Source organism: Sinohyriopsis cumingii, chromosome 9 (assembly GCF_028554795.1).
Source record: "Sinohyriopsis cumingii isolate HCF-2022 chromosome 9, ASM2855479v2, whole genome shotgun sequence".
NCBI classification, from domain to species: Eukaryota; Metazoa; Mollusca; class Bivalvia; order Unionida; family Unionidae; genus Sinohyriopsis; species Sinohyriopsis cumingii.
Window position 1 is genome coordinate 18,719,809 of NC_142969.1, and position 20,040 is coordinate 18,739,848.

The following is a 20,040-nucleotide window of genomic DNA, read 5'->3' on the forward strand; positions in this document are numbered from 1 at the left end:
CCATACAGCTAAAATTTATAATTAAACACTAATTTGTTTTATTTCAGTTACTGTTATGACCATTTATTTCAATTACTGTTATGACCCCCCCAAAAAAAAAATGTTTCTGAAAAATGGGGATGTCATGAAAATGATAGATCTGCATGTTACATCCTTCCTGTATGATGTGGATGGTGAAGTCTTGTGTGAGTTGGTACCAATTAAAAATGAAAATTCCCTCAACTGGCAGTAGGTTTTCTGATAGTCTTTGAGAAAGATGTAACATCCATTGATAGCCTTGCTATATGATTGAATTCTGGCAAGGAAGTGAAATTTGCAGGTGGGATGACAAAACTGACTGCCCACATTCACCAGCTTTACTTATGTCTGATCTATCCATGAATGAAGCTAGATTTGAGATGATAAACTGTTGCCTGTCTCGTGTAGCTTTGATTCTTCCATGTTATAATATTTTCAGATGATTGATATCTTTAAAAGATTTAAAAGAAATTGCAGTTTAATGAAACTTTGCTTCCTTGTTTTCCCAGAATCATCATTTGGCATTTTGTAAACATTTACTAAATATACTGCAGTGGGTATTGCAATACGCAGTATATCCCAATATAACAATTCTGACAATAATGAACTCCAGTTTCTGGAGTCTTCAATTACAGAAATTGAAATAAATTGAGTGAATTGTGTTATCTCGTTTTATGTGAACCATGCAAAAAGAATGACAAGGTGGCCTGACTAAAGGGGACACTATCATAAAGCACAGATAGGGAGAGATGGTGAAGACTTCATACTTGACACATCCAAAACAGTCTCATATAGGAATGGATGCTAAATATTTACTACTTGTTACATGAAAGATAGTCTCATATGAGAGGAGATGATAAAGATTTACTACTTGATACATGAAAGATAGTCTCATATGAGAGGAGATGGTAAAGATTTACTACTTGATACATGAAAGATAGTCTCATATGAGAGGAGATGGTAAAGATTTACTACTTGATACATGAAAGATAGTCTCATATGAGAGGAGATGGTAAAGATTTACTACCTGTTAGATGAATAGATAGTTTCATATATGGATGGATGATAAAATTTCACATAGGGAGGGATAGTAAAGATTCAGTACTTGAAACATGCCAACCATAATGCTTGTGGCAAAATCATTTCACTTTTTTCACCAAATTGTGTTTTCTGTGAGACTGCATATGGATTTATCTTTTTTGCTGCATTAAAAAATAAAAATAAAGCAATAAAAAGTTGTTTTTGTCATTTTATTATATATCATCTCTTTAATTCCACACATAAATTTGTAAAAATTTGACTGCTGCGTAATAATAGAGTACATATTTGCTATTTATAGCAACTGTGTATGACCCATCTCCAAGAAAAAAGAAAACAGATTTCTTCAAGAGTGAACTTTTTCTAACAGATTCATTTTATTGATAAGCTAGCCAGTTAGTGAACCATTCTGCATTTATCAAGAAAATGGCACCAGATCTCAAGTGAAACACTTAACGATGTGAATTGTTGAAGTTATATGACAGAAAATCTTAGGGCAGATCAGAAAAATTGATCAACATCGCTGTACAAACTTAAAAAGAAGAATACGAGAGTAATGAAAAAGAGCACTCTGCGCAGGTGACCATGATCATTGCAGAATTCCAGGTCACGATCATTCAGAAAAAGTTAAACGTAGACTAGCTAAAGTGAGTGCTGAATATAAATAATTTTTCAGGATATTTTGTGTTTGTATTCTGGTTCCAATCCATATGGATTTTGCCCTTTGTGACAAGACTTTTGACCAGCTGAAGAACCCAGTTAGTGATAAAATATATATTTTTCTTACATGTAATGCTGGCATGTAATATATAGATTACACTTTTTATGCCCAAATTACATTTTTTTGTCACGTATAATAGCAGTAATATTGCTTATACTTCTTGGGGGGGGGGCATATATGTACATGGTACCTGAAAGGTACGTCTCATATGGATGGATGGTAAAGCTTCAGTACTGGGTACATAAAAGGTACATCTCACATATTGATGGATGGTTAAGATTATACTTGTTACATAAAAGTTATGTCTCACATAGAGATGGATGGTAAAGATTCAATACTTGGTACCTAAAAGGTATGTCTCACATAGGGATGGATGGTAAAGATTCAATACTTGGTACCTAAAAGGTATGTCTCACATAGGGATGGATGGTAAAGATTCAATACTTAAAAGGTAAAAATGTTGTTTGAAGATGATGGTTACATCACTAACTGCTTTGCTTTATGTGAGGCTCATCAGACCAATATAGCCCGAGTGGCCATGTGGTCTAAAGCACTCACCGTTACGGATCACTGCCATCTCACATCTGTCAGCATGGGTTCGAGTCGCAGGTTCGGCCTATGTGGGTATGTAAGAAAGCTTGCCAGTAGCTTCTCGTGTTTCAGTGGTTCTTTCTGGGGTTTTCCTGGGTTCCTCCTCCTCCAGTAATACTGGCCGCCATGTATAGCCTATCTTGTGCTGAATAATGGCGTTAAACCCTACAACAACAACAACAACAATCAGACCAGTATACATTCTGAATTCTGTGGCACACTGAACAGGAGATGTCTCAGTTGTTTGTCTGAAATATGTGTGGCACACTGAACAGATGTCTTGATTGTTTGACTGAACTGTGCATGGCACACTGAACAGGAGATGTCATTGTTTGAATGAACTGTGTGTGGCACACTAAATAGTAGATGTCACTTATGGTTTTGTGATCATTAACACATTAACTCCTGGCGACGATCTTACGTGGCATGAAGTAGTATCCTACTGCCGAGCTCTGTAGCGTCAAGGTCATGTATGAATACACTAAAGTGTAGAAAGGTAGACAGATGTAGCTCTACAGTGATACCAAATAATCTGGAAGTTCTAGTTGCACTACAAAATACAGAAAGAAAATTGTTGTTGTTGTTGTTGTTCTAGGGTTTAACGCCATTTTTCAGCACAAGATAGGCCATATATGGCGGCCAGTATAACTGGTGGAGGAAGAACCCTGGAAAACCCAGGAAAGAACCACCGACCCACGAGAAGCTACTGGCACAGAAAGAAAAACCTCATTTTTTGGATCCGATTTTTTCCAACCCAAAGTAACTTTTACCTTTCTGCTCATGCACGAGCCAAATAGCCAATGAAAAACAATGTTTCTAACACAACTAGGCATTAGATTATTGGAAATTCACATGGAAGTTGATGTGTTAGGATGTATTCAGAAATAGCTTTCAAAATGTGTTTCCTACTCATATTTCAGGCAAAAACGACAAAAACCGCCAGGGGTTAATGTGTTAAAAGATATGCTGCAATTGTGAGATCTATACTGCTCGCGCTTCTTCAGTGCCTCTGCAATTCCCCTAAGCTCATGGTTTGTAGTTCAATTGAGTACAAGTTGCAGAAATTGGAACTATTCTGTGCAAGATCTTCCCAAGACTCGGGGTCAGCCTTTGTCAAAAGCCACACTTGCTTTGTTAGTTTTGTCATTGTTGTGGACTGTTTGTGGCAGTATACAGCTGAGATAGGTTTTGGTTATTGTTGTTATAGGGTTTAACGCCATTTTTCAGCACAAGAGAGGCTATACATGGCGGCCAGTATTAATGGTGGAGGAAGAACCTGGGAAAACCCTGGAAAGAACCACCGAACCACGAGAACCTACTGGCAAGCTTTCTCACATATCCACATTGGCCTAGCCCGAGACTCGAACACAACCAGACAGAGGTGAGATGGCAGTGATCCGTGATGGAGAGTGCTTTAGACCACTCAGCCACTCGGGGCCCCTGAGATAGGTTTTGGCCATTCACTATGATGGTAGACTCTCTGTAAGGCTTTCCTTGTGCAGGTTGATGCATCACCTTGTCTGAATCATAACAGGTAATCGGAATTATAACAATAAAGACAAGCAGAACCAGAAATAAAAAGGTGGGATCTAACAGGCAAATATATTTACCATTGTACCCAACTGTTACATGCTTGGTGTGACCTGAATGAAATATTAGGATCCAGGTGCCATAGGATTGAATGTAGCATACATTTTATTAAGAAGTCAGAAACCCAGTGGTAAAAAAAATCTTCACCCACTCATGTGTTTTAATTTCTTGCTGGCAGTAATGTAAAGGTAGCCATAGTTCTTAGGTCCTGTCTTGTATTTGGGTATTTATGGCATACTCATTTTATTTATGTCAAATTAGGCTGCTGTGTGCTGAAGTCTTTCCTATTTACAGGTGACTTTATGTTATGAATGACTAAGGTTACCCCAGTATCATTTATCATGACATGTGCAGGAGTGAAAGTTTTTGCCTGGTGACAGGTGTATGCCTCAGGAGAAAGTAAAAAATTCAGAGACTCCAATTTCGCTAGATTAATTGTACTTACCAAGTTTGAAGACAATTGAGCTATCTATCAATGATACATGTATATATTGTGGTATAGTTAAAAATTGATTATTGGTAATTAATAGGGGTGACAGATTTTGTTTGGGTAATTGATCATCCAGATACATTGTAATAACACTGTAAAATCAGATATATACATGGAATAAAATTGAATGATTTGATCGAGACATGCAATTTCATGGAATAAAATTCTAGTGGGCAATAGTGTTTACCATAACATTCTATACAATGATAGTTTTTTGTGGTGGATTTAATTTCATGGATATTTATTACGCATGAAAAAGACCTAAATTATATCCTTCCAGAATATTTTTGATTTACAGCACTGTATAAAGAACAAATTTCAGGTGCAGAAGACACCCACCCCCATATATTCTCGCTTATAACATGAGTCCAGCTGCAAACTGCACAGAACCAGATCTGCCATCACATAATGTGCTGGTAAATCTGAATCTTTGCAGTTTGTTAGGAGTAATCAGTAGAACAAACAAATTAGACCCTGATCAGCATTCACACTATGCTATGGCAGATCAGGATCTCTTTCTTTCTTTGCAATTTGACTTGAAAGCGAGTAGATATGGTATTGGTTTGAATGAGTGCAAAGTCTATACAGTAAATGTACTGTAAGTTAACTTTAATAAGAAATAAATTGCCAATTCCGATATAAAGTACTGATTATCCTGGTGTCATTTATTGTAAAGAGAAAATCATACTTTCTGAAATGAAAAATGCCAAATTAAGATCTTCATTTATTGAAAGAACCTGTACCTTGCTACAAAGGCAGGCATTACAGAATGTGTACCTTGCCAGGAAGGCTGATGATGTACAATTATGAAAATAGCACTATAGGTTAAAGATTGTGTTAATTATCAGTAATAGAAGTGAGGGATAGGCATGTCATCAAGCACTGTTATTACTGTATATGCTACCATACAAGTTATATCAACTTCAAGCAGCATAGAACATGATCTGTCATTGCATGATGTTCTGGCAGATCACAGTCTGTATTCATTCTGTGGATTAGTCTTAACAAATGGCAAGGACCCTGATCAGTGACTGCATAATGTACTGGCACATGGATTAGTTCTAACAAACTGCATAGACATGGATCTGCCTCTTCATTAGGTGGTTGTAGATCAGGTTCTATACTGTTTGCTATTGGATTGGATTTATATGCATTCTTGCTCACTGATCTTGAAGAGATCCAGGGTAGAGAAACCTAAGTTAATAGAATTCAGATTGCATATTTTTAAAAGGTCTTGTAACTTAAAACTTTTCCTGACCAAATAGCTCCGTTCTTTTTCAGCAAATTTCATGTGTAATTAACTTTCCTTTTTTCCACTTGATGGAAACAGAACTAAAATTACATCTTGGCCTGCAAGGTGGGAGGTTGAGGTATTCAGAAACACCTGCCTTTAACTCAGATAGTTGATTTCTGCTAACCTGGATGACTGAATGGTTTGATTGAATTGGGTCTGTCTGGTATACCATATGTATTATGTTGCAAGTGCACAAGATTTTTTTTTATTTTAAATTGCCTGGTGTTAACCTGTTTGCACCTTGGTAAGTTTGAATTATGACTATGAAATACAATCTGTTTAACATTTAGTGATGCTTTAGTATAGGACACTTCTGGTATGGTTGATTTGGTGAAAACTACCAGGGGTAGAAGTGTCAAGTTGGTTTGTTTCTTCAGAATGCTGAATCATTAGAGCCATTGAAGACTAAACCAGATTTGAAAATTTATGATAGTGTATTTCTGTAGCTGCCTTTTGAAAATGAAATCTTTTTTTTCTTCTTTAAAAATAGACCTTAAGTACATTAAGAGATAATGTTCACTTTTTCTGCCCGACATGTACATTTGGCAACTAATGTTAGGGTTGAGTACTGAGAAATAATGGAATTATTCTTCACTTGAATCACTTATACTTTTTTCTTTAGCTGTTTTGATGTACACTGTAGTCATTTACTTACAACATCTAAGTTGGGGTGGAGACATGTTGGTATATACCTTGTTCGTGCCAGGCCCAAAAATCAGATCAGATACAGTTACGCTAGTGTCAGCGGCTGGCAGGCAAGGCTATTCAGAATCAGCTGATATTGGTCACGCAACACCAAGACAGATTCAATCTACCGATATCATACAGCGGAAAATTCTTCATTTGCATTGAAGCTGCATACATGGGGCAAGAAACCAAGCATGAATTAACATCTAATTTTTTGTTAGGGAGGGGTACTCCTTTTTATTTCAGCATTCTGAAAGTAAGCTTAGATTATGTTTCTTAAAGTAGGCAGATTTTTACAAAAATGTCATGCATGTTGGAAAGAACTAACATAGGGAAATACTTGCTTATAAGTTGAGCCCAACTGCAGACTGCACAGACCCAGATCTGCAAGTGAATAATATGCCAGCAGATGTGGGTCTGTGCATTTTGTTAGGAGTAATCAGTAGAACATACAACACCGACCCTGATTTGCAGGCACGTTATGTTTTTGCTTATCAGTATCTTTGTTTGCAGTTTGAATCAACTTATAAGCGAGTATATATGGTAATGTCAAAAATTATTACATTCGGGCAAACGTATGACATAAACATTATTAAAGCCTTCCCTTAGTATGGACCGCTCTGATGGCCTAGTGGTTTGAGCATCTGCCTCGTATGCAGGAGGTCGTGGGTTCGATCCCTGGCCAAGTCATACCAAAGACTCACAAAAATGGTACTAACAGCTGCCTCGCTTGGCGCTCAGCATTAAGAGGTTAGTGTTAGGACTGGTCGGCCTGGTGTCAGGATAATGTGACTGGGTGGGACATCATGCTATATGTCTACAGCATGATTCCCCCGTGCTAGACGTCACTATAAACTGCCACACTGCAGACATCGTAGCGATATGACTGAAAAATGTTAAAGCTGCATTAAAAATCCAAATCACACACACACGCACACCCTTAGTATAGTTTGGACAGTGCAATTTTATATTAGATATGTGGTCAATTGTGTGTAGGTTATATTTTTTTTTATTCATAATAAAGCAGTTATGATGACATATAGAAGGGTACAGGTTTGAATTCTGCATAGAACAGACAGGTTAGTCATGATGGTTTATTTCTGGGTGCTGATGTTGTTGTTGTAGGGTTTAAGGCCATTTTTCAGCACACGATAGGCTATACATGGTGGACAGTATTAATGTTGGAGGAAGAACCAGGGAAAACCCCAGAAAGAACCACTGACCTACGCAAAGCTACTGGCAAGCTTTCTTACATACCCACATTAGCCGAATTCGAGACTCGAACCCACACAGACAGAGGTGAGGTGGCAGTGATCCAAAATGGAGAGCGCTTTAGACCACTCGGCCACTCGAGGACCCCCATCTCTGGGTGCAACATTTTACTCCACTGGTTGTGGCATATAGCCTTTCATGCGCAGATTTGCCCATAACAAATTAATTTTTTTAGATGTTAAATTTTTACAAAAATAATATTATTATTGAAGGTATTTGTAAGAACACTTGGTAAGTAATTGTGTCCGTTTTAGCTGGGTTGCAGTCTGTTGCCACCGACCCCTAAAACTGTATCATTGAGATGACAGCACTAGAATTACAAAATGTTTGAAACCTCATTGAGCTCAGCTTGATATTTTATGTACTGTTAATATTCCCACTATGCATTGTTGTTCCCACTTGGTTTAAATGTTCTTCAGTGTTCACTTGACATGAATAAATACATGCTGGTCAAACTAGGTAATTGCTCTCCATTCCACAGTTTTCATTAAATCTGTCTTGTTCCTGATGCTGTCATACATTGAAATAAAAAAAGTAGAAAACTTATAAAAATTCTTTACAATTATGCCTCTGGTATTACCCTATAAATAAATCAATTTCAACTTGACATACAATTGACTCAGCTGTGTAACATCATGCATTTTTTTAAAAAAATAATAGTTGTTTATGAGAAACATTTATTACCATTTCCATGGAATTCATAGCTGTTCTTATTCGCTGAGGAACTGCAGTAACTTGTACTGTCATTTCCTGTGACTGGTTTGTAGGTTATATTTACCAGATGTGGAAAGCAGATCTTTCTAACACAAATGTATGAATGCCTTAAGATAATTAAGTTAGATGCTGTAAACCAGTCAAAATAACATTTTCTCAAGACCCTAAAATATAGCATATAGGTACATCTTACTTGATAATTTATAGCTTATTTACTTTTTGTATTAGGTGAGGAAGCCTGCCAGTAGCTTCTCGTAGGTCGGTGGTTCTTCCCGGGTTTTTCCAGGGTTCTTCCTCCACCAATTATACTGGCCGCCATGTATAGCCTATCTTGTGCTGAAAAATGGCGTTAAACCCTACAGCAACAACAACAACAACAACTTTTTGTATTCTGTTCACACTTTTTCTAGTGTATAGATAATTACAGAGAAAAAAAATGAAACAATAATTATCAGCCAATTCCTAATGAATTAACATATTTCCAAAATATACATGAATGAAATGTAATTCTAGAAAAGATTAAAGCTGGAATACATCTGGAGACCAGCCTACTGGTTTTGTCAAGGGGTGGGGGGGTATTGTCTGAAGAAGAAAAACAAAATACTCTGTAAATATTGACCAAAATGTAACAGTCACATGTGTTCCATTCTTCAGTTAAATATGGTAAGATACGCAGTGGATGCTTATATAAGACAGGTAATATGTTTATTTTGGAAAATAATTATAAATATATTTTTTATCTTTTTGGAGAAGCATTTATGCATTGTAGGTGCCATGAAGTTTAAAGATTTTCCAGTTCAGAGTAACAGATGGTGGTGTTGAAGTTAAACCATGTGTTTTCTGTTTATGAGACCAATTGAGTCAAGTAGCTCCAGAGCTTATATTTACCATTTGAGATTTGCTGAAACACTTCAGCAGATTTGATAAAATCACAAAAAGAAAAAAGAATTGGCAGATACTTTGCACAATCCATAAGAAAAGAATTTTAAGAGTAGAAGTACAACACATGTGGATATTTTGTGTTCTAAACATTTTTTTTAATTCATCTTTGAATGGTTAGATAGAAAAAAATTGCTATGTGAGTAGCAGTATTAGCAGTAATGTTAATGTTTTGTGTTAAATCTTTTGACAGTCATATATCTTCTAAACAAGTTTCTGAAGGTCATAGGGACACAAAGATGAAAGCCTCACAATAACCTGATCTGTATTCTGTTTACTCACATATATGATCATGTACATTGACCTAATTCAGTAAATTGATTGCATTTAAGAAAAGAATAACAACACGTTTTGAATTTATGGTCAAAAGGTCAAATGTCAAGGTCACTGAGGAAATTTGTTTTGTGTCACATAATTTGACCAATTTTTTTTATCCCTTGCATTTGAAACTGAGAACAGATTTCTTGATTTTGGAATCAAGTGGTCAGTGATCAGGGTCACATAAACTAAACAAAGAAAATATTTCCACCAAGCTACTTAAATTTTGTACCACATGCCATGACTAAACATTGCAGATGGCTTGTATTTGAGACATGGAAGATTCCTGTTGAATATGGGTTTAAAAGGTCATGGTACAATGTTAAGGAGGGATGGAAATGTTATGGAAGGAAGACTGTTTTCACCAAGTAATTATAAGTCTATGTCACAAACCCTGACCAGACTTTTGGATGGCTTGCATTTGATACTGGAATAAATGAGTCAGAGATTACCAGCATAAAAGTGGTTTCTGCAAAATAACTGGTGTTCTGTGTCTTTTGACTTAATTTTCTGGATGGCTTCCTTTTAAGACAGATTACACTGATTTTGGATTCAAACTGACAAGTACTGTAAAAATTACTAAAATGTTTCATAAAATTGTATGATTGTCTTAATTTTCCATTGCATTTTGTGTAAAATTCTGGGCAGAGAAAGAAAACTTTAGTGGATACATGGATACCATGATAGAGCATCTGCCTCGTATGCGGGAGGTCATGGGTTCGACCCCTAGCAAATTATTTAACTAATTACCTTTGGTTGCTAATTTTTGTCCTTTTGCACCTACTGCCAAAATGCATACACTCCGTAAGAAATGAGCCATTTTGAGGTTTGATTAATGCTTAAAATTCAGCCTCAGGTTGGGATTTTTTTTAAAATGCCCTCTGTGATAGTAATAGGTCAATATGTTACCTTCTAACTGAGGACCTCTGTGTACATATAGATACGAGTCCAACTGCAAACTGCGCTGAACCAGAGCTACAGTTGCACAGTGTGCTGGTAGATCTGGGTTTGTGAGGTTTGGTAGGAGTAATCAGTAGAACAAACATAGACCCTGATCTGCTGGTGCATTATGCTACAGTGGATAAGGATCTGTTTCTCGCAGTTGCACTTGACTTGTAAGCAAGTACACATGGTTTACATATGTACGTACATCCATCTGTCCAACACATTTTGTTTAAGGTTTGTGTTTAGGTCATTTTAGCACTGGGGCATCTGTGTTACATGCCTGTTTTTCCACAACATTTCCACCGCCCGTGTTTCTGCTGTTTGGCATTCCTGCAACAGGCAGATGGGTGACAAATAAAAAAAAATCAAATGAAAATCAAGAAGTAAAATTCTGTCTTAAGAAAGCAATTAGAAAGGCAATAAGAAAGATTTAGAACTGAAACAAAGAGCAAAATAACATAAAATTGACAATTATATGAAAGATTTACAGTTAACAAAATTTTATTTGCAGGTATTATGACAATTTCGACTATAATTATTGCAAATGAAATAATTTTTCATTTGGTTTGATATTCAGACTCTCACCTCTCTGTTTACATGCCAATTAGCATCCATACTTTGGTCATTTGAACTGCACACTTTTTTACTATCCAACTTGTACCTCCTTCTGATATCTACAAAGGTGACAGGTGTTATCATGCTTATTTTGATAATAATTATTGCATACTAAAGGATTAGTAAAGTGTGCTCAAATGCCGGAATCTTACTTCATAGGATAATTAGCAGCAATATTTACTTGCACTGCACTTTTTTTTTATCTTCTTGTAGCTTCTATCTGACTTTAATAATTATTGCACATTAAAATGATTTGGTACTTTGCTCAATTGCCGAAATCCCATTTTTGTTTACTAAACGCATTAATTAGCAATATTTTCACTTCGCCTGTAGCACTCCTATTAATATCAAAGTTTTCACATAGTTAGTTGCTGATGTGGCAGTCGCTGACAAAATATGGTTTGGAAATTTCATTTGCGGAAATGCAGTCGCTGAAGTGATGGGTGCGGAAATGTTTGTTATGAAACAACCTATAAACCATCTGAGTTCCATAAGCATATATATATATATATATATATATAAAATTATTAATTAAGCAAAATGATTAAAAAGAATGGCATGATTACAAAGAAATTTTTATTTCAGGTTTTTAAAAAAAATTGCCAATGAATCTAACAGTCCTTTTAAATAAGGTGACAATATCAAAACTAAATGAAGATTATTTTTGAGTTGAAAATCTGCAGTCATACCTGGTAGATAATGTATCAGTTTCTTCTCAACCTTGAAAGTCAATACTTGCCATTTTACTGTGAAAAATTTTTAAATGGGAAGTTGTTCAGAAGCTTTTAAAGAGTTAGGTTGGATTTGATTTAAAGTATTCAGTTAATATAAAGTCCTACAGTTTATATTTTAGAATTTAATTTAATTTTTTCTGGAACCAGATATCTAACTTGTGGCCATAATATATTTTGTTGCCAATATAAGAGATTACTTTTGTCCAAACATTACTCAAGGTGACCTTTGCTCATGTCACTACAGTGAAGTAAAATAATGAGATAAATATTTTACATAGCACTGTCTTGTGGATACATGGCCATCCCATGTCCCTACTAATTAATGGGACCTGTCACCCATTCACCCTTGCACCTGTGAAAATATAGGCAGGTAATTGTATATCAAAAATTTCTGGTACTCGGCTAGATAACCTTTAGATTGCCAAACACTCTATTTAGAAGAGTGTATTGGCAAAAGGATTTAAGAACAGACAGGAAAAGTTTGCATTTTCTGAAGGTCTTCCCTCTGTGCAGATGGGGGGGGGGGGGAGAAAGAATTGTTAATCCAGTGAAGACACCAAATGCATGGTATATTTGCTATCAGCTATTTCAGTGTACAATGAAAATTGGGGGCATGAAAACTAGCAGATGAGTTTGCAAGGAGATTGGACTTGGATGAATGAACATGATTTCTTTGGAGCAGAAGGAGCAGAGTTTCAGCGTAAAGACTGAGTCGAAGGTTATGCCTTTCCTGAGTACCGCAGCCAACATGTGAACTTAGATGTAGCAAAACGGTGCATGATTGTGCCCCGTTTAAATGTCCACACAGTTGTATTTGATATCACACACATTTAAACTTAAGGCCATGAAATTTAATACAAATCAAACAAGATGAACTGAGTTGAGTTTCAGGCCATTATGGCAAAATTGTCAATTATTTCACTATTTTTACAACAAAAAAACTTGCTAGAACAAATATGATAAACAACTTGAGGTAGGCCACAAAAAATTTATAAGCATAAATGTGTTCAAGTGTAGATGACCCAGTTATATTTTCAGGTCATTGCAGAAATTGTTTTTCTTGTTGATTTTTTAAATTACTTTTTAAACTTCGACAAATACCTTGTTAACTCAATTAAGCAAAAATTGCTTGAAGAGGACAGTACAAAAATGTATTAGGTCTGGCTTATTTGTTATTACATGTTCATGACTTGAACTGAATTTGAATGCCCATTATTTCAATTTGTAAAGTTTTTTTCTCTCCAAAATTATTTACTTAATCAGGATGTATATTTTTTATATTCTAATCCAGATGACAAAATTCTATGCTTCAAAGTCCCTTGGTTGTTTGGTTGATTGATTGATTGATTGATTGATATTTAGCAGCACATTTAAGGTTCTCTTATTTTGTACATGTACATTATTCTGTCATTGTACATTTGTACAAGTAAATTATTCTATCTTATTAGTTTTACATTTGTACATGTATATTGTTCTGTCATATTGAGGTATACATTTGTACATGTATATTGTTCTGTCATATTGAGGTATACATTTGTACATGTATATTGTTCTGTCATATTGAGGCGTACATTTGTACATGTATATTGTTCTGTCATATTGAGGCGTACATTTGAGAAAGGAACTCCAATTAGTCGTTGGTTAGCATGCATGACTCACAACCAAAAGAATTGGGTATCAGATCCTAACATTGGATCAGCCTGGATCAGTTGTCTTAGTTTGCCCTTCAGTTAGAGACTTCATTCCAGTTGCAGTTGCCTGGATGCTAATAGCCTGCTTGTGTTGATGTGTCATAACATGTCAGCTAAACCAAAACATTTTGGAAACACAACGGTTTATATCAGCTTATAATTTAAATTAGCAAGGTTTGATTGAGGCATACTTTTGTTTAGACCACAAGTAGGCTTCTATTACAGATAATAAAGAAGGTTAGTATAAGTGATTGACAGATGGTTTGTCAATCAGATTGTTCCCCTGAGGTCTGAACAGTGGGGGCCTATCTGCATGATCTAGGTCCACAGCCCTCTCATTCAAGGTGCCCTTGGCAACCCCAATTAAATATCTATACCTAATTTTCAATAAATGGCTTCCAGCATCCTGCATGTCTTGTAATGTGATACCCAGAGCCAGGGTTTTGTTCTGTTAAAGATCAGTTGTCTTGATTCTGCCAGTCCATACTGCAGAATTTCTGAACTTAATGAGGTGTGAAGAAACAATCCTTACTGTATCCCTATTTTACTGGTTGAAGTTTACACTTAATATTATCCATCCTGTGCAGCATAGTATATGAACAGTATTACAGAATGTGTTGTTTTATATATATATATAAAATCCTCTTTAAATTTGCCTGACTGAAACTTAAATATTAGTCTCCTTGCACCATTTTCCCACTCGCTTGATTTCTGGTCTTTTGACTATGGCAATCAAATTATTTGTTTGGTGCTGGAATTTATTCAGATACTTGCCAAATTTTGTCCTGAAAAATACTGCCAAGTATGTTTATTGAGTGTACCAGAAGGGCCTGCACAGTGGAACTCTGTTCAAGATCATGGACCTATTATTCTTTAGTCGTAACCCATTTTTAAAAAGTATTTCCTTTCATAACCCTCTGTTTTCTATGAAAGGTTTCTGTTCAAAGTAATATTACTGAATTGGGCATATGTGATTGTTTCCTTGTTAAGAAATTTAATGTTATAATATTTATACTACCCCTGAAAATACATCACACCAGCAGATGACTATGTCGTGAAAATCAGCAGATAACAGCACAAGCAGATACATTTTAAAAAGCCGGATATTTTGTTTTTATCTCTACTCATCAGGGTTTTAAGCAGTAGACTTTGTTGGCCCCCCAGAAATGTGGGTATTTCCTAGTGTACTGAAATTAGGGTGGGTAGGTTGCTGCAAAAAGTTGAAATTTTTTTTTTAAGGTATAGGACGAATAAGTGATGTGTATAATTATAATGTTGGGATTTTTGAAAATGTTGTTAATACATTTTTTATTTAAACATTATATACATTGTAATGATTAGTATATATAATGTGCTAAGCTCTTAAATTATTGGGCTAAACCAGCTCAGTTAGATGCACAAATCAAAGTCAAGATGATTTTTTTTACATTTTTTTTACCCGGGTGACGGGGAGGGGCTAGGATCAGCAAAGAAAAATAGGGACAGTTGCCTGACCTTAAAGGCTCATATTTTTGGGGTTGGCATAATGATACCTAGTTGGTTCTTAATAAGAATGGTTCTAGTTGTACATTCAATATTAATGTCTTCAAAAATCTTGTTGTCCCTACTTTCCTTGAATGGACAATCATTATGACATCAGTTTTCACCAGAATGACTTATAATAATGTCTACTTTGCCCTAAATGAAACTGGTGCCAATTTGACATCCAATATGTCCATTGCAGCTGCTAATTTGAAAATCTTGTTATTACTCAAGAGAACAGTAGACAAATGGTAGACTTAAGGTACATTTTCTGAATAGCAACAAAATAATAGGACATACCTGCCTAAGATTATAAGTGTATTACATTGAGTACAGGGATAAGTATCCCTTTATCAATTATGTTCCAAGGATTGGTCCCTGGAAATATTTTTTCTAGACCCTCCGAGTTATGTCCTTTTTATATAAAAAGTATTTCATTTTTTAAAGCTCCATGTAAAACTGTAAAACAATACTTTTCTAAAAATAAAAAATAAACCATTTTTCATCTGAGCACACACAGCTAAATAAGTACATCAATTTCAATAGTTATTTCTGTTTTTGTGATATAGTCCTTGGTCATACATGGTATAGTGATACAGTCCTTGGTCATAAATGGTATAGTGATATAGTCCATGGTCATTCATGGTATAGCGATATAGTCCATGGTTATACATGGTATAGTGATATAGTCCATGGTCATTCATGGTATAGTGATATAGTCCATGGTTATACATGGTATAGTGATATAGTCCATGGTCATTCATGGTATAGCGATATAGTCCATGGTTATACATGGTATAGTGATATAGTCCATGGTCATACATGGTATAGTGATACAGTCCTTGGTCATACATGGTATAGTGATACAGTCCTTGGTCATACATGGTATAGTGATATAGTCCATGGTCATACATGGTATAGTGATATAGTCCATGGTCATACATGGTATAGTGATATAGTCCTTGGTCATACATGGTATAGTGATACAGTCCATGGTATACATGGTATAGTGATATAGTCCATGGTCATACATATATGTAAGATTTAGATATAGACCTATTTAGATTTTAAAAATGCTTGTTTCCAACAAATGTTTTGATTCCATTCAGCTATGGTCATAACTGTGCCCTGAAAAAATGAATCTGACACATGGAAAACAAGACCCAGAATGCTTTGTAATAGCTCTTTAATTAAATTACATAAAGACACACACACACCTCTTGTTTTCTCTACTACATAAGCCAGAACTAACTGTCCCTTTGGGGTGAGTGTGCTGTAAAGATGTTTTAGTCTGCACAAGTAACAAGCTTCATGAAATGTGGATTCTAATAAATGTGACTGTGAAAATTGGAAACGGTTAAATTGCCTCATTTTTGTTCCTACAATAGCTTTTTTTAATATAAAAAAAAATCAAGTATTGTCATCTGAAATTGATTGTTGTTACAACATTAGTTTGAGTTCTTTTGTTTATAATGTTTATAATTTTTTTGTTAAATAACAGAAATGAAAACATTTTTTCAATTCTGAAAACTACCACAAACTACTAACATTGAGGTTTTCAGCTACTGCATTGGTTCTTAATCGATGGTTCATGTACCCAAACCAGGTTGCCATGCTGTTTTGAGTTGGTTGATGAGATTAACAATTTGAAATTTCCTACACACTAGTGGTTTTTAGCATTTAGCAGTAGATGGTGGCAAATATTCACAAACCCAATCTTGGTCGTCGCCCTAAAAGGTTAAGAACCACTACACTTATAAAAAGGTCCAGAGGAGCTGGCATTTATGCCCATGGCTACTACACAAGTACTTATTAACCAGTCTTGCATAGTTGAGCATTATGGACACGAATTTTACTGTTTCATAATAATAATAATAATAATAATAATAATAATAATGATAATAATAATAATAATAATAATAATAATAATAATGATAATAATAATAATAATAATAATAATAATAATGAAGACTTTGTATAGTGCCTAATCTTTAGAAGCTTTAAGCACTTTACAACATTAGACAACACCTATAACATAAAAAACATATAATGATATGATTACAAAAAACAAACACCATGAAATTAGAAAACAAAAAGCATGCTGAAAATATTTAAGGTAGGAAACAGTAGGTCTTAAAGTTTGTTCTTGCAGTCAAAATAAGTGAGTTTTAAGAGCACTCTTGAATGGGATCACTGTGTTTTTGTGTCTAAGTTCAGTGGGCAATTCATTTTGTGAATGTCAAGTCAAATACAAGGATTATAGTGTTTATCATAATAAAGGGAGGCTGAGTTTTATGGAAGACATGTTAGACAAAGTTAAAGTGCCTCATTACATTTTTGCTGGCTTTGCAGTTTTGGTGACTCTATATGTATAGAGTTTTCTGAAACAAATTAGTAGTTTATCCCTTTCTGCTTCTAAAGAGCTTCCAGAAAGAAATTAATAGATTTTTTTTCTTTTCTTCAGTTTCGTAATCATTCATTTTTCTTTTTTCTGGATTTTCAGCCAGCCACATTACGGATTGATGGTCAGGGAGGCAATCCAATGCATGGTGGATCTATGGGCATTCAGCAAATGGTGTCAGGTCCAATGGGTATGGAGATGGGAACCCCAACCAAAGAATCCAAGTTTACAATGAGGTCCGGAATGGTATGTATACATTTTGAATTATATGCCCATTTAATAAAGTTGTTGCCATAACTTTTCAGATACCATAATTCTTGCCAAATATGTCAGTATTTTTGTAGCTGTACTTCTCAGTGACCAAAACAGTTTACGGAATGGACTTTTGGCTGTTCTATTTTGTCTCTCTCATCCATCTGGCCATTGCTACTCCCAAACTACTCGGAGGATTACCATGAAACTTTAACTACACACTCATCTCATAGTGTAGTTTGTGAAAAACGAAAAGGGTGCTGCTCTGACTTCCAGTATGGCCACTATGACATCCATCTTTAAAATATTGTTATCACTACAGCACATTAATGGATGGTCATTCTTATAATCACAAGTTGGTCCTAATTGATTTTGGTGTCCAATATGGCCACCACAGCAGCCATCTTGAAAATCTTGTTATCACTACTCTTCCTACATGGATGGTCATGTCAACAGTTTTCACAAAAATACTTCTTATGATGGTCTAGTTGCCCTAAACGTAAGTGGTGCTGATCTGGTATATAATTTTCAGCCATCTTGAAAAACATATTGCAGTTATTGCTACTCCTCCTGAATGGATGGTCACATATATTGGATTTTCACTTAAAAACTAATTAAAAATGGTACTGATCTGACATCCAATATGGCCACTGTATCAACCATTTTAAAATCTTGGCACAACTCTACTTGCAGAGAGTCATAATGACATGGGGCTTTCACCGGAAGACTTTGTATGTAGTCCACTTAGTCTTAAATGAAATGATGCGGATCTGAGAGACACAGTGGCCATTTTGAAAATCTTGTCACTAATTCTGAACAGATAGTCATATCAGCTTGAGATTGTGGTAGTGAAGGAGACACTTAGATTATAGTCAAAACTTTGTTTTAAAGTTTTGCAAATCAAGTTTAATGTGGTAGTACTTGTATGGCAGCATGGCATGTCTGGAAGACTGCATTTTATGGAAACCTTGTTTAGATTTTGATTCCTGATTTTTTATTGGAGTCCTGCAAAAAGTCTGGACCTTGTTAGCAACATAAAGGCCATTTTCAGAATGTCTGGGACTGAAAAAATTGTGTATAGTTGATATGACAGTAATATATGGCCCAGTTGGTCAGTTTTTTGTGTGTGTGTGTCTGTGTCTGTGTCTGTGTACATATATGCATTAATAGATACATACATACATACATACAAACATACATACATACATACATACATACATACATACATACATATATATTATTAGAGGCAGTGGAAGGTTATATGTGTCTCTTGAAGGATTGAAAGTTATATAAGATCCTTGATATTGGGGTATTACACAAGCTGTTTGTTTTGGCACATAAATCATGTTTTGAGGTTACAGATCAAATTTGTTTTTAAAAGAATATAATCAATGGTGTGTCCAAAGCCAGGGATTAGTGGGTACAATGTAGGTGAACCCAATTGTTTGATGTGGCAGGTAAATTTAGCGCTTGATCAAACACATTATCTGATAGGGCAGGGCTTGCTGTCAGCACGCACTTCACAGATTTATGAGTCTCCGTTTAGACTGGAGTTATATGACTCATTTCTGTGTATTTAACTGCTATTACCTGTAACATTAGTATTTCAAACAAATTTCATTTGTTTTGGGCTCAAGTTCAGTTTCTTAATATCATGCCAAATACCATTTTACACTGGTGATACCAACAAAAGTAGAACAAATGATCCACATCCACCTTGCATGTTAGGCTATACGGGTAAAGAGAGAAGACTTTTTTTTTTAATTTATATTTTTCTCTTCAGGTCTCACAATATGGAGTGTATTCATATATTTGTAAAGAATCACAACTTTTCATATTAAGGTATAATGTATGGTTTCAAAGATTTACTGCAGAACTAATCAAATGTAATGTACAAGAGCATTTACGGTAATTTGTTTTAGAGATTTACTGTGGGACTAATATTTGTTGAAAATTTGGTGGCATGCAAGATAAAGATCATTTCTTAGGAAGACTGGTTTGCTATTCTTTCTTAATGAAGCTTATTTACTGAGGTACATGACCCTGAACCAGTCAAGATAAGAAATATTAATAATGATAAATAGACTGAGATTACTGTCCTGATATGAGGGGGTTATTGAGCACACAATTACAAAAGGTAGGCCTTCACTTCTTCCATATATGTGATATGCCTCCATGACTACCAGGAAGACACTAAAAATTGCACAAA

General features: G+C 35.2%; 1 protein-coding gene across 2 annotated transcripts in view; it reads left to right on the plus strand.

Moving 5' to 3' along the window:
* Window positions 1-20,040, plus strand: part of LOC149791334 (uncharacterized) — a 101,412-nt gene that overhangs the window by 63,160 nt on the left and 18,212 nt on the right. For both annotated transcript variants that reach the window (XM_089969875.1, XM_089969876.1), the window contains exon 5: window positions 17,682-17,825. In XM_089969875.1, the coding sequence (XP_089826001.1) occupies window positions 17,682-17,825 (144 nt within the window). The remainder of the gene's footprint in view (window positions 1-17,681; window positions 17,826-20,040) is intronic.